Source organism: Rhodnius prolixus, unplaced genomic scaffold (genome assembly GCF_049639745.1).
Source record: "Rhodnius prolixus isolate KJV_2025 unplaced genomic scaffold, Rpr scaffold_9, whole genome shotgun sequence".
In the NCBI taxonomy this organism is placed as follows: Eukaryota; Metazoa; Arthropoda; class Insecta; order Hemiptera; family Reduviidae; genus Rhodnius; species Rhodnius prolixus.
This window is the reverse complement of record NW_027411604.1, coordinates 29554251-29567252: the sequence shown is the minus strand read 5'-3', so window position 1 is coordinate 29567252 and position 13002 is coordinate 29554251. Positions and strand designations below refer to the sequence as shown.

At 30.9% G+C, this 13002-nt stretch overlaps 2 protein-coding genes across 5 annotated transcripts in view; one reads left to right on the top strand and one right to left on the bottom strand.

Annotated features, from left to right (window-relative positions):
* LOC141454196 (uncharacterized) overlaps positions 1-12887 on the bottom strand; it is a 21306-nt gene extending 8419 nt beyond the window's left edge. Inside the window, exons 1-9 of one of the 4 annotated variants that reach the window (XM_074128160.1) lie at positions 12747-12887; positions 10614-10789; positions 7159-7281; positions 7035-7085; positions 5756-5943; positions 4567-4687; positions 1505-1758; positions 530-643; positions 291-451 (exon numbers count right to left, since the gene is read on the bottom strand). In XM_074128160.1, coding sequence (XP_073984261.1) covers positions 291-451; positions 530-643; positions 1505-1758; positions 4567-4687; positions 5756-5943; positions 7035-7085; positions 7159-7281; positions 10614-10654 — 1053 coding nt within the window. In that variant the 5' untranslated portion in view covers positions 10655-10789; positions 12747-12887. Of the gene's footprint in view, positions 1-290; positions 452-529; positions 644-1504; positions 1759-4566; positions 4688-5755; positions 5944-7034; positions 7086-7158; positions 7282-9238; positions 9427-10613; positions 10790-12342; positions 12531-12586; positions 12726-12746 lie in introns of those variants that run through there. The other 3 variants (XM_074128161.1, XM_074128162.1, XM_074128159.1) reach the window with 3 other exon arrangements.
* Positions 12727-13002, top strand: part of LOC141454198 (uncharacterized) — a 13159-nt gene continuing 12883 nt past the window's right edge. The window contains exon 1 of the mRNA XM_074128168.1: positions 12727-12863. The gene's annotated coding sequence lies outside the window, so the exon portion shown is untranslated. The remainder of the gene's footprint in view (positions 12864-13002) is intronic.

The window sequence follows — 13002 nt, the reverse complement described above, 5'->3', positions numbered from 1 at the left end:
AGGAAACGAGAGAATAACAATAACATAAAGTGTTAAAAACTTTACATCAGAAGTTTGTATTCCTTGTCTAAAATCTGTTATATATTTTGAAATTTAGGGTAAGTTTCGTTAAATAAAATTTGTATTTAAATAACAAATGGTTATTCTTCCAGTATTCAATTCACAGAAACTTTCGTACATAAACATAATTCAGACGAGATCATGGACTAGAATTTAATGCTTCAAGAAACATAAATCCACAGATAAAGAAATAGGTGATTTAACAGTAACTAAAAATATTTTACAATTACCTTATGCCGAGGTAATGAACCTACACAGTACTTGCTGTATTTATCCAATTCTGATGAAATATCAACAAAAAATGGTCTCATATAATGATCTGTTGGCACTGCATTAAAACCTTTTAATCTGTATGTAAATATACCAAACTGGGGAGTATCTTCCATAAATGCTGAAATAAACAAGACAATGAAATAAATGGTAGGAAAAAATAATACAGCAACAAAAGATTATATCAATTTCAAAGTACCAGTTACATAGCCATTATCTCTGTAATTGTTCCAAATAAATGGGAATGCATTTACATAAGTTGCTTTCTGCCCCATTCTACGTCTCGCATCTGGTAATTCTAATTCAGTCTTACCTATTAGAAACGAATTGATGTGGTTTTACATTTAATTGATATATAAAAGTTATTTAGTTAATGAAAATATAAGAGTAGTTTAAAAAGTGTAATTATTGTGACCCCAATTGAACAGGAAATACATTGATACTTAAATAAATGACAATTGGAACAAAAATTTATTTTTAATGAGAACATACATATGAACTAGTACATGTCAAGCAAAAAATATATCGTAAGGATAATCCATCTCAGAGCTTAAAAATTATTAACGGGTTGGTGTAGTGTCATGGCTAAGCGGATGACGTGGGGCTTATTAGCAATTGGTGCATACAAGAGAATTTTGACACTATTTTGGGAGCTTGAAAGATTACTATGGAAGCTGGAATTGAAGTTAATGAACAAAAATTGGTATGTGATAAGATTTAGAATGGGTTTTCTTAATTTTAAACGTTAAACCAGCAAGAAACGAATATAACCATATTGGCCCAAAATTTCAAATACCTGAGGTAGAAACAGATTAAAGGTAAAATTAAAAAATTAGGGTACATTTGTTTTAAATAAAATATTGAAAGATTTTCAATTCTTTCAAGCCAATTCAATATGCTTATTTATAAGAGACATGTAGTACAATGTGGAAGAAAAACGAGGATTTTAGTTTACGAAAACCTGTTTGAGAACCTGGTAAAGGTTTTCCCAGAAAGTTATGGTTCTTCTAAATGAACATTTCATTTGATGAGAGAAGAAGGGGAAGTTTGATCGCCAAAGAGATTAAAAAAGACTGTAAAGGAAGCCCAGCATATAAGAGAACTAACATGTCCTAATAATCCTAGTGTAAACTATGTTCTGTACAATTTAATTAAATGAATAAATATTAAACACCTGTCAACAGAGGTATTAATGCTTGTGGGGTTCCATCTCCAACGATATTATAACCTTCAAGAACTGTTGCATCAAGTTCTTTTATTAAATAATCATAACTTAGTGGTAATTTACGGATAAACGTATTTCGAGAAAGCGAATCAAAACCAAACATCAATACATTCAACTTTAGAGCATCTTTAGGTAAAAGGTGCCAACCACTTCTATCAAATATATCTTGGTCGTATCTGGCACCTGCCATTATACTACTCCATCTACAATAAATAAATATAATATGTTTTTATCATTTTGCTTGATAAGTTTTCATAATTTGTATTTTATCTATACATATAAAAAAGCATAAATATGGGGAAAGTTAAATAAAACAAATTGTAAATATGAACTAATTATTTACCTATAGATTATTTTCCATTTAACTGCAAACCCAATATATGCATTATATTTACAGGTAATAATTATTTTACTTATGCTATTTATTTACATCCTTCCACAATTGTTATTACTGAGTGAGGCCACTTTAATTAACTTTTTTAGATTTTTCGATTTCACGGATTTTACGTCATTAGTGTAATAGTGCTTGGAGTGGTTTGTTTTATTTTATTTACTTACTTGAGAACATAGCAAGATTTGACACTAATAAAGAGGTTTTTGAATTAACAAAATTTGCAGACACTAGGATCTAAAAAAAATTTTTTTTTTAAGACAAATTCATCACTATCCAATAAAAATCGATGATCTGGAGGGCATTGAAAAAGAAAAAAAAGGCGAAAATTCTGTTGAAATTCATCTACATTTTAAATTTGTCAAATTAAAAATGTAGATAACTATTTTTTAGGCCTTTAAAAATAATTTTTATTGATGTACATTTCTTAATAAGATATCTACATAAAGATTCTCACGCACACTTCAAGTGTTCTTTTCCAAATTCACGAGAAGATGTTGGGTCGCACTGTATACATCTTAATTTTAATCCTTATACAAATCTATACAATCAAAGGACACTGACTTTCCTTCATCTTGAATATTTGCAAATAATTTGAAAGCCAAGTTTTCTGCCTCACGAGCCATTGGTTCTCACTAAAAGAGACCTCTTGGTTAATTTCCTTCCGCTAATAAATAATTCATTTTTATGGAAACTTTCTTTTTAGACCCTTGTGTTCTACGTTACCGAATATCCCATTCAACGGAGTCTTCTTTTTATGGTTTTGTTTCAACGCATTTGTGGTAATAATCACGCCAGAGTAAAATAAATTACTAATAATTTAATTAAACAAATCTGGTTTAAAAGGACTCATGAATTCCTTTAACTGCAATTCTTAAAGTTCTGACAAACAAGTTTTCTTAGAGCTTTGCAACCAGAAACCTCTTGGTATTAATACTTTAAAAGAAAGCACATTCATACTGACCACAGAATCCCTCTAAAATTACTTTATCTAAAATAAAGTAATGAGATACTGTCTTTAAATCTCGATTTGAACTGTATGAATCTCTTAATATGACGTTTTTAGTATTTTCCTTAACAGCCAATAAGTTTTGAAAACATCTTTAGCCTTATTAGCAGATTTTTCTCTGGACTATTTATTTCATAGGGGTAAATTTTTTCCACCAAGGGTAGGCTTGATTGTTTTGAAGATATAACAGGACTCTTTTGGCTGGATATCCCAGAGTGAGTGATACCAGGTTAGTAGTATCATGGTACTCTTTCATCAGAAAATTCGTCAGTTGTGCCTTTACAGAGCCTTTACTTTCCATTGCGTTATAAAAAGTAGTAATATTTTTTGAAATATTTATCCTTTTGAACATTTTTTTATCTTCTCCCTTTTTACAAAAATCTATTTGTAAAATTATCACTTTTAATTTCGCTTTTCATCATTTCCAAAAAAATTTCCTCCTGGAGCAGCATGTGAATAATATTTTTGACGTTTCAAATACGTAATACATTAAGAAATGATATAAAGAAAAGATAATTGATAAGCAAAACTGAGGAGGTGAATATTTTATCAGTGTTTTGGATAGCTTCAGAATTCATGCATAAAGAAATAATTAGAAAAAAAAAGAAAGAAAAGAAAAAAGTGCAACGATGACTCGGTATACTGAAGATTATGTATTTTTGAAATTTCGTAAAATTAAATTAAAGTAAAGTAATCGTATTCAGGTGGGTTTCAAGTCTTACAAACAAATTAATTGTCGTAGATGGGAGCTAGATGCTAATACCTTATTATCAAATCAACCCAACCTGACTCTTCTTAAACTTTATAATTCAGTTTCCGAATCAGATGGTAGCAAAGAAACTTGAAAAAGGGCAAAAATGAAATTTAGTTGAAAAAAATAATAAAGACGAACGCTGGACATAAAAAAGGAAAAAACAACAACTTAATTTTCAGCATTTTGAGGTCTCCCGAGCCGGAAGGACAAGTATGTTGTAAAGAATAATTGTTGTAGAGTAATGATGGTGTGCATTTTACTAAATGCATTTAAATTAAATGAAATAATCATTATATACCAAATCATTTTTGCAAAATTTACGCTGTAAAATAAAACAGAAATGACAACAATTTTTTGAGAACAAAAAGTTAAAGTGCTAAACAATGAATGATAAACACACAAACAGACCTTTTATTAAAAATTATTATTATGATGTTATTTTTTTTTGTCCATATGCCAATAATTACGATACGATTAAGGAAGAAGATAGAAGTGCTGTTATTATTATAAAATCATTTGTGAAAATTGTAATAAATTTCAATTTCAAATTACCCTTAAAGATAGTTATCCAACGAAGATGTCACTGTGAAACCCCATACCAACTTCCTTATTTCGTAAGAACAATTCTTGGGGAAATCTCTACGAGATGCAATGTTCCATGAAACTCTTCTTATAAATCATTAAAAAAAAAACAATAATAATAAAAGAAAAACAAAATTAAAAAAGAAAGGAAAGGGTATTTTATCAACTTTAAAAAGGGTAAAATAGATAAAAAAAAATGGATAATTTAAAGTACATAAAATAATTTCTAAAGAACTATAATGGTTTAAATAATCTAAGTAGATAAATATTTTTACTTTTTCCCAGATTCTCCTTGACAATTCACCCTGACAAAATCACTAGCTTCCATATTGTATTCAGTGTGAGTTGTGGTTGTAATACCTGGCTGGGTAGTAAAGTCGTTTGGCCTCATCACATCTAATGAATAAAAAATTATTTCAATATACTATATCAACAAACAAACTTGTTTCAAAAAAATTCGGTAAAAATAGTTCATAAAACTACTCCTTTGAAAACATCTTTATTTGTTTATAAAACTCTTCTTACGAATTCATTCAAGGATCTCCATTTCAAAGAGCATATTGGACGAAGTTTGTAATGAACCAGTTGAACTTACGAGGACTTCTTTCAGGTTTTGCAGGGATACTTAAAAATGCTGCTCTTTTGAACGTTTTAAAGGAACAAGAGAAAACGATACACTACTCTTTTAGACCGCATATGGCACACCCAATACTACTACAGTATGGAACTGCTGAACAATCCAATAACAACCGATCTCAACCCTTACAATCTAAGTTTTAAGTACTTGTTAATGCTCCCTTTTAGAATGTTAATGTTCTACATACAATGCACACTAACTTGAATATTCCTTTGTTTACTAATTTTCGTCTTGCTAAATCAAACTCCATCGTAGCCCTCTCATAAGCAACCTGTCCAGTAGAACATATTTTTTTAGAACATCATCGCGGACTAAAGGGGCGGTGTCCACGTGACTATCTTGAAGCATAACGCTGGGTAACACTGGGGATTGCTGTTGATAGCCAAAAGTGGCTTCTCCCACTAGATGGTTGCTCACACCACACACTCCTCATAAACATTTGTGCAAGTTTATACTAGTTATAACATAGCACGAAAATGACATTTTCAGCTCATCTGTTTTGTTTACTGTACTGAATGCAGTGGCAATTTCTTTGTTATCCTAATATTACTGCCTAGTCAGGTTCTAATTTTAGGCCGCCTCCACTTTTCAGCAGTATCGAACACATAATTTTGTTTTTATCCATACTAATAAGAAAGCATCAAGAACATTAAGATTGGAATTATGTAGCTCATTTCGTTGGAAATGAGTAGTACTATCATTCTGATTTTGTTAACATTTTATTTCTAGCTTGAAGTACAATTAAAAAGAAAAATTACAACGATAAATAGTAGGTAAATCACATTTACATTATAAGCATTGTAGCTAAGTAAATAAACAAAACTTACCAGTAAAAGAGCATTCAACATCACCATGTTTCTGTTTAGCCTCTTGAGTAATAACCGCTTTACTCCCACTGAGTACAACCCAATCACGTTCCCCTTTGCACTCAATTTTTCCCTGATCCCTGATAAATTTCATAATTTCTGGGCTATTTACTTCTAAGTGTGGATGCCTACATGCCTGTCGTCCTTTCCTGTGGGCATAAATAATTTATTTTACACAGAATATGAAGGATTGCACTGCACAAAAAGGTTGTATTTCGAAATTACTTTTCTAAAACAAATTTCTTCCTGTACACATAGTCTCTACCCGCATGTAAGAGGTATTGTAGACTACAACTTAAGTTCACTCATTTATACAAAATATAAGCATAAAAGGTTTAAGCATATTTGCTTTAATTAACTGAATACACTAAGATTTTTTTTCAGTTTTTTGCCTTAGTATTAAGTTTGACAGATTTACCAACAATGTAAATATTAAAGTTGTGGAGAGTACACTATAGGCACTGCAGCCTGAAACCTCCTTTGTATATATGTTCAACTGTTTTTAAATTGTAAATGAACTTTTTCAATTCAATTCAATTTCTAAGGATTAGGTTCAAAACAATTTTGGATTTATATTTGAAATTAATTGTTTGAATTATTAAAAAAGGCAGAATTTTATAAATTTCATTGACAATTACTTCACTTAATCAGTTTAGAGAGAACTACTCAATTGAATTGAATTTGAATAAATATTTATTTCGATAAATATATACATAAAATAAATAATGAAGCGTAATGTATAAATACATTTTAACCTTCATAACAAGTGTGGAACGAGAAAGGTTAAGTGAGTAGGATAGGAATGCAGAGACAAAAGGAGAGGAAAAACCTGCAGCTACGAGAACTATTCTAAGTGCTGAAGTGGTTTGCATATGAAGTCTGTCAAACCAGTATTATGACTTTACAAATATTGTGATGATGAATGTAACAATTAAGTTTTTTCAATGTCTACCTCAACAAATTCCCATAAAGCTCTCTAGAAGTCTTGGGCGTGTGATACACTTTAAAAAATATCAATTTTCTAATTGGGGAATAAATACAAGATTCAGTTAGCTTAGATATAAAAGTAGAGCCTCTATGAAGGAACTTTCACAAAATTCGTTAAGTTTTTCTAAAAAAGATACTAAATTCGTTAATATAAATAACTAATTTAAAAGTATTAAATGTCGCCCATAAATGTAAAACATATCAAATAAAATCCCTTACCATTCCTTAAATAAATACCACTTGCAAGACTTACCAAAGGTGAGCATTTCCACTTCCTGATTTAATAGCCTTTGCTATCTGGCTCCTGAAATATATATTTCATCTATTTATATCAAGCATTCATGTTAAAAAATTACTGTAATAAATTATGCACTTACAACTGAACAGTTCTATCAGTTAACAGCTCATTGTGGAAATGATGTACATGTATAGTAGCATAGATTATGAACAAAAAAATGCAGATATAAACAAATCTTCGCCCGTGGAATGACAGACTCATTCTGTTAACAAATATAAACATAAAATAATATCAAATTCACAAAATATGTTTTCTTTAATTACTAAAACTCAAAATTAAAGTAACTGAATAAATAAATAAACTGAGTGAAGAGGCCAGCAAGAGAAGCTATCATGTTACTGATAGCCTTGATATTATTGCACTTCTAACATTCTACTTTCGGAGTTGTGGTACCCACTTAATTTGAAAGAGAGGTTACAAGAAAATACAATTAAAAGATGGAAAGTGTTTTTAATTACAGAATCAAACAGGCTAATTGAAACATTTCTATACGTTTCCTCTTCAGTTAGACCATGAAACTATCAGATTCCAATTATGTTCTTCTAAGAAACTAATAGCAACTTCAGGAAATGAGGAAGTAAGTAAATTGGCTACATTAGAGTGTTTCACCCTTTTATGGGTCTTAAACTTACTGGAAGTTTCTAGATCCTATTTCAAGCTTGCTTTTTATATTTCTGGGCGTTAGTATAGAAGATTATCGGCAGACCCATAAGCTGATTGAGAGAATGTACAAGACTGATGCTGAGGAAATACTTTTTTTTTAGGATTTCTCTTAAACATATGCTGGTATCGGTGCCAGTCACGATAGAACGCTATCAATCATTAAGAAACGTCACCTACCGCGATGTTCTTTTTACTTTTAATTAATGAGGAAGACTTTGGTTTTATTTGGAACAATAATCCAGAATGCCAGACACGATCGAAGGCCTGGGTTACAACTAAAAAGGTCCCAATACATCAAGGGTGGCCAACTTTTCTGTATATAAGATCTACTTTTTATCTTAAAAGTGTGTCGCGATCAACTTGTTGTCATAGGCGTAGTCTAAGGGGGAAGAAGGGGGTGTGAAATGCATACTATTTTTGTACACTGTGTTTCAGTATAAGGTGCATTCCAGCGAGGTATTGGTAGATAAGTAAAATATATAATTTTTTAAATCACTTATTAAGTTTTCGAGATATAGGCTCATGAAGAAAATAAATTTCCAGACCCAACTTGTGACAGCAGCATTCCGTACATGCGGTACCTAAAAAATTCGATTTTCCGACACTTTTTCAAGATAGATTTTTACTAACTTAAAATGCAATTTAATTTTTTTTATCAACTGCAATGTATAAGTTGTACTATTTGTTCGTAAATATGAAAATGTTGCTATAAAAATGCACAGTATGGCTGATAATTTGGTTTCAATATTTCACTTTCGCGTTCTTTTTTGGGCCAGGAATATTGATCATGAAAGAATAGTATGACTCACTTTTTGCTAATCTATCAATAGCTCGCTGAGTACACCTCATACTGAAATATAGATATACGGCTTATCTACCTACGTAAAAAATCAACAACAATAATTATTTAAAGGGCCAAAAAACTCACATCCAGGGGAATTAAAAGAAACATGGATAATTATTAACAATATTTATTAATCCAAGGTAGCTACAGATAAAGACAGATTTAGAATTTATTTTGTTGCCATAACATTAATGGGAAGGCTGAGCTTGCAGGTCTCTAACCAAGGAATCATAACATAATTAGGTGTGTATCCTGTACAAAGAGTCTTCAGTATGGGAATCAATCAGTTCAGAACGTTGTTTAGTCTTCGTTAGTTTCAAGTATGAAAATGCCGATTCGCATAGGTATGTAGATCCGAAACAAGAATATATATATTCGCAACATTTGGTGATACGATGGCGAGCGAACGCGATCGCCTTCTTGGCCACCCTTGCAATACATGATCTGCTTTCTCTCCAATGCCGAAGCAATAGCATCAACAACCCGATGGAATTGTTTTGTACAAAAGTAAAACAATCATCTACAGTAAAATAAAACGAAGCAATAGCATCAACAACCCGATGGAATTGTTTTGTACAAAAGTAAAACAATCATCTACAGTAAAATAAAAGTTAATCATTGTGACTATTACTTCTTAAAAAATACTACTTACGAGCATTTAAGTCCAAACATTTGTTTTTGCAAAACTTTCCATCCAAGAAATTTCATCCCAGTAAAGTAAAATATCTCAGTGATATGAATTTTAGCAGATTTAACAGACTAACTTATTTATGTAAAACTAATGACTTCAGAGTCTCATTATTTTTGGTTACTTATTGGCAGACGAGTCAGTATTAAAGAGGAGAATCTAATGCGTTAGGCCGAGAGTAGGGACCGATATCTTATCACCAATCCTCTAGAGATGTTTGCTATCAGACAACAAATTTTAATTGAAGTATAACTATAGTTTTGATATGCAAGTAAAACATTCAATATAAAATTTTAGTTAACTTTTTACACATCTTTCAAGACTCCCACATTGATTCATATTTTCCAATAATGAATTAAGAACTGATAGCACCAATTTAAAAATTATTTTATTATTATTTTAATCAGGATATGAATATAAACAATTTTTTTTAAAAAACTTCAGTTTTCTAAAGAGACTTTTAGTAAATAATATTGTTTTTCGATTGCAAAATTTTTCTAGGGAGGACTACCAATTTAACACTTGAGTTTTACACCGAATGAAAAACAAAACAAAAGCTTAAGATAGAAATTGTTAATCAAATAATAAAGATGAAAACAACAAAATCTTACGATTTAGAAGATAACAATAAATAGTTTTCATTTCCAGAGAGAAAATAATAATAATAATGGAAGCAATTGGCTAATAGCTTGTGCACTGGAATTTTAGCGTGGAGTTCTATCCCAATAGCTGCATTCTCTTTCAGAGAGAGAGAACCTCTACAGCTCACTGTCCACAAATTATGTTGTCTGTAACGAGAGAAAACTGGCCGAAGACCAACATTGCGATCAGAACAATGCCTCGCCTTAAATTCAGAAAGTTGTAGTAAGAACAACACTACAAAAAAAAAAATGTAAAATTGGTCATTTAGTAAAAGTGGAGGACACTTATTCCGATTTCCAAATGATACATCTACTGTTTACACTTAGTACCGCAATACCAAGGCTATTTCTTGGACTATATATTAAAATTACTGATATTAAAACAAAGAGGTAGAACTAATGCAACCTTCTCTTAGTCCCTCACACCAATTTAGGGGTTAGAGATAATTATTTTATGAAAAAGAACCAAAACTCTTTCAATTAAGAAAAGTAATTGAAAGTAATACTGGTATTATTTGTACTTTTCATTTGGAAACGCAGAGGTTACTAGCTTAATTTACACTCCTGGTTATTCTTTTCTTTTTTTCCTCCCTCTCTATGCAATATTTGCAATGCAAATAATTCTAAAGAATAAGAAAGTTTGAGAAATACATTTTTCCTCACTAGTTTCTTAACTTCTTAATAAAAAAGAACATTACCTGGTTCTTCTTCTAACAAATAAAGCGCAAGATTTAAACATTGTTCCGAAAGGAAAGCATCTTTAAATTCATCTTTTACATCCTCGGGTTAACCGGAGACTGTTATTAATAACAGTTTCTTTCTCTTGATTTCTCTCATAAAGAGCTGCCTTGTTTAGTAACAGTTAATTGTTTGCCTACAACAACAAAAAAGTACTTCAACAACACTAATATAACATATTTTTTTTTTTTTTTTATAAAAATTATATTATTTATGACAGTAAATAGCATTTAGTTCTTTATATATTTAGTGACTTATTGTTCAGTTATACGCATAAATGCTGTACTTTTTGGTAGGTATTATTTTGTGAATTATTGCACTGTAATTACTCAATTTATCAAGTAACCTTTTTTGCTTTTAATATTTAGCAGAAAAGAGTACATATTAGAGAGGCGAATTAAGAAGACAAATAAAGTTTTTTTTTTTTTTAGCGATCTAGAGCGGAGATACTCACAACAAAGAGGCTGATTATGTGTAATAGGTAACAAATACAAAGGCAGATGGATTTTTATCTGTGATCATCAAAGCGCGTAGCAGTTGGAAAATTAGATGTGGAAGAGAATGTGAAAGGTGTAGAAGTTAACAGAGATCAACTCCGTAGGAGAAGAGAACTTCCCAGAAACCTTGGCTTTCCTTGAGGTTTCCACCTTTCAGTTATATAATCCACATTAAACCTGCAGTAGCAGTTGGCGTATTTCATCTATTTGGGTTCAGCATGCCTGTTTTCCATCAGCTGCTTTCAAAAGTTTATAATAAAACTTCAGGGGAATTCCATCCATTTTCACAAATTCATTGACCTTTTTTTATGCGGCGTAAAACTTCGATATTGCAAAAATTGTCCTTTGCACTAACGTCAAATAGAACAAAAAACTTTTTCCAGAAGAATGGATTATGGCTTCACGGAATGAGGAATGGTAATTCTACCGAACGATTTAAGACTGAATTCTACAGATTTTATAAGCCTAGGAAGACACCTTTCTAAAGTTCTATTTCATTCTTAGGGGGCTAAATGTATTCAAAACCACCAAGGTTTCAACTCGTAAGATCATAAGTACGTTTGAAGAGTTCGCACATGGCTGATAGCAGTTTGATATGAGAAGTGTCACTCAATTTCAGCTTAAAAGTTAGTTCTAATTCATGGAATTTTTATTTGGAACTTGAGAGAATACTTTCCAACTATTTTTTTTTTCACTTGGAAAATTAAATGTCAATTCTAGAGTTTAAAAAACGACTCTCGCAGGGTTTAAGTTAATATGAAACATTCGTAATGCAAATGCTTTCGATAACTAGGTGAACAGTTTTGTTTTCAAATTCATGAACCTTTCTTAATATATTTTTTAGAAGCACAAGAAGGAAGGCAAAACGTAATCAGGGTGAAACATTTATGGAAAGTTTTTGATGAACGACCTTTATAATGTCTTACCGGACAGTTTTAATAAGGCAAGGATACGGAAATCGTCTACAAGTGAAACAATATAATTCACGAAACGTAAAATCTGACGAAAACCCTCTCAGTCCACATTTTGAAGACAAACTCATGCAATGTATTATAAAAGTAAAAACATTACAACAAAAACGTTTTTCATTGCCTATTATATTCAATATCCTGCAAACAATAGTACTAGGATAAAAAAAGGATCCCTTTCAACCACCTTACTGAATTAAAAAGTGTTTTGGCAGAATACTTGCTTTTTCATTAATTGAAAAGAAGTACACTTCAATTTGGCTTCCGATCATCTTTTATCACAAATAGACATTAAAAAGTAGGCATGCTTTGAAGATTTATGTATATGGTACATAAAAATGTTAAACAAATTTGATATATTTAGAAAATCCATTTACTACTGGAGAATGCACTATAACTGATTATGATATATTACAGCTGATTTAAAGGTAAATGAAATAAAAGGTATCTCAAAATGTATGTACATACTGGACGTGATCAATTTAAATAATGATGTTTCGGTGACATTCAATTAGTGGTGTCGAAAAATGTTTTTTACCACGCACCAAAAATGAAAGGAACTCATGACTAAATGAATATGATTAGGATAATCGATCGTTAGTTTAAAATACAGTGACATGCTTCTTACGTTTTGAGAAGCACATTAACAATTTCATGTACTCCTGCAGCACGACTAGTGTCCCACCTTCCCACTACGAGAAGAACAACAACTATCTGAGGTTGAAATCTCAGTCTGCTATTGAAGGTAGTACTATATTGTTCGTTTTCCAATGTTCAAACTGCACAATTCACCTCCACCAAGGCGTGATATATTTTGTAGCTCTTGGCTTGAATTCTTTTTTTAATTCAATTTGTATGGCTTTTTATGTAATTATTTTATAATT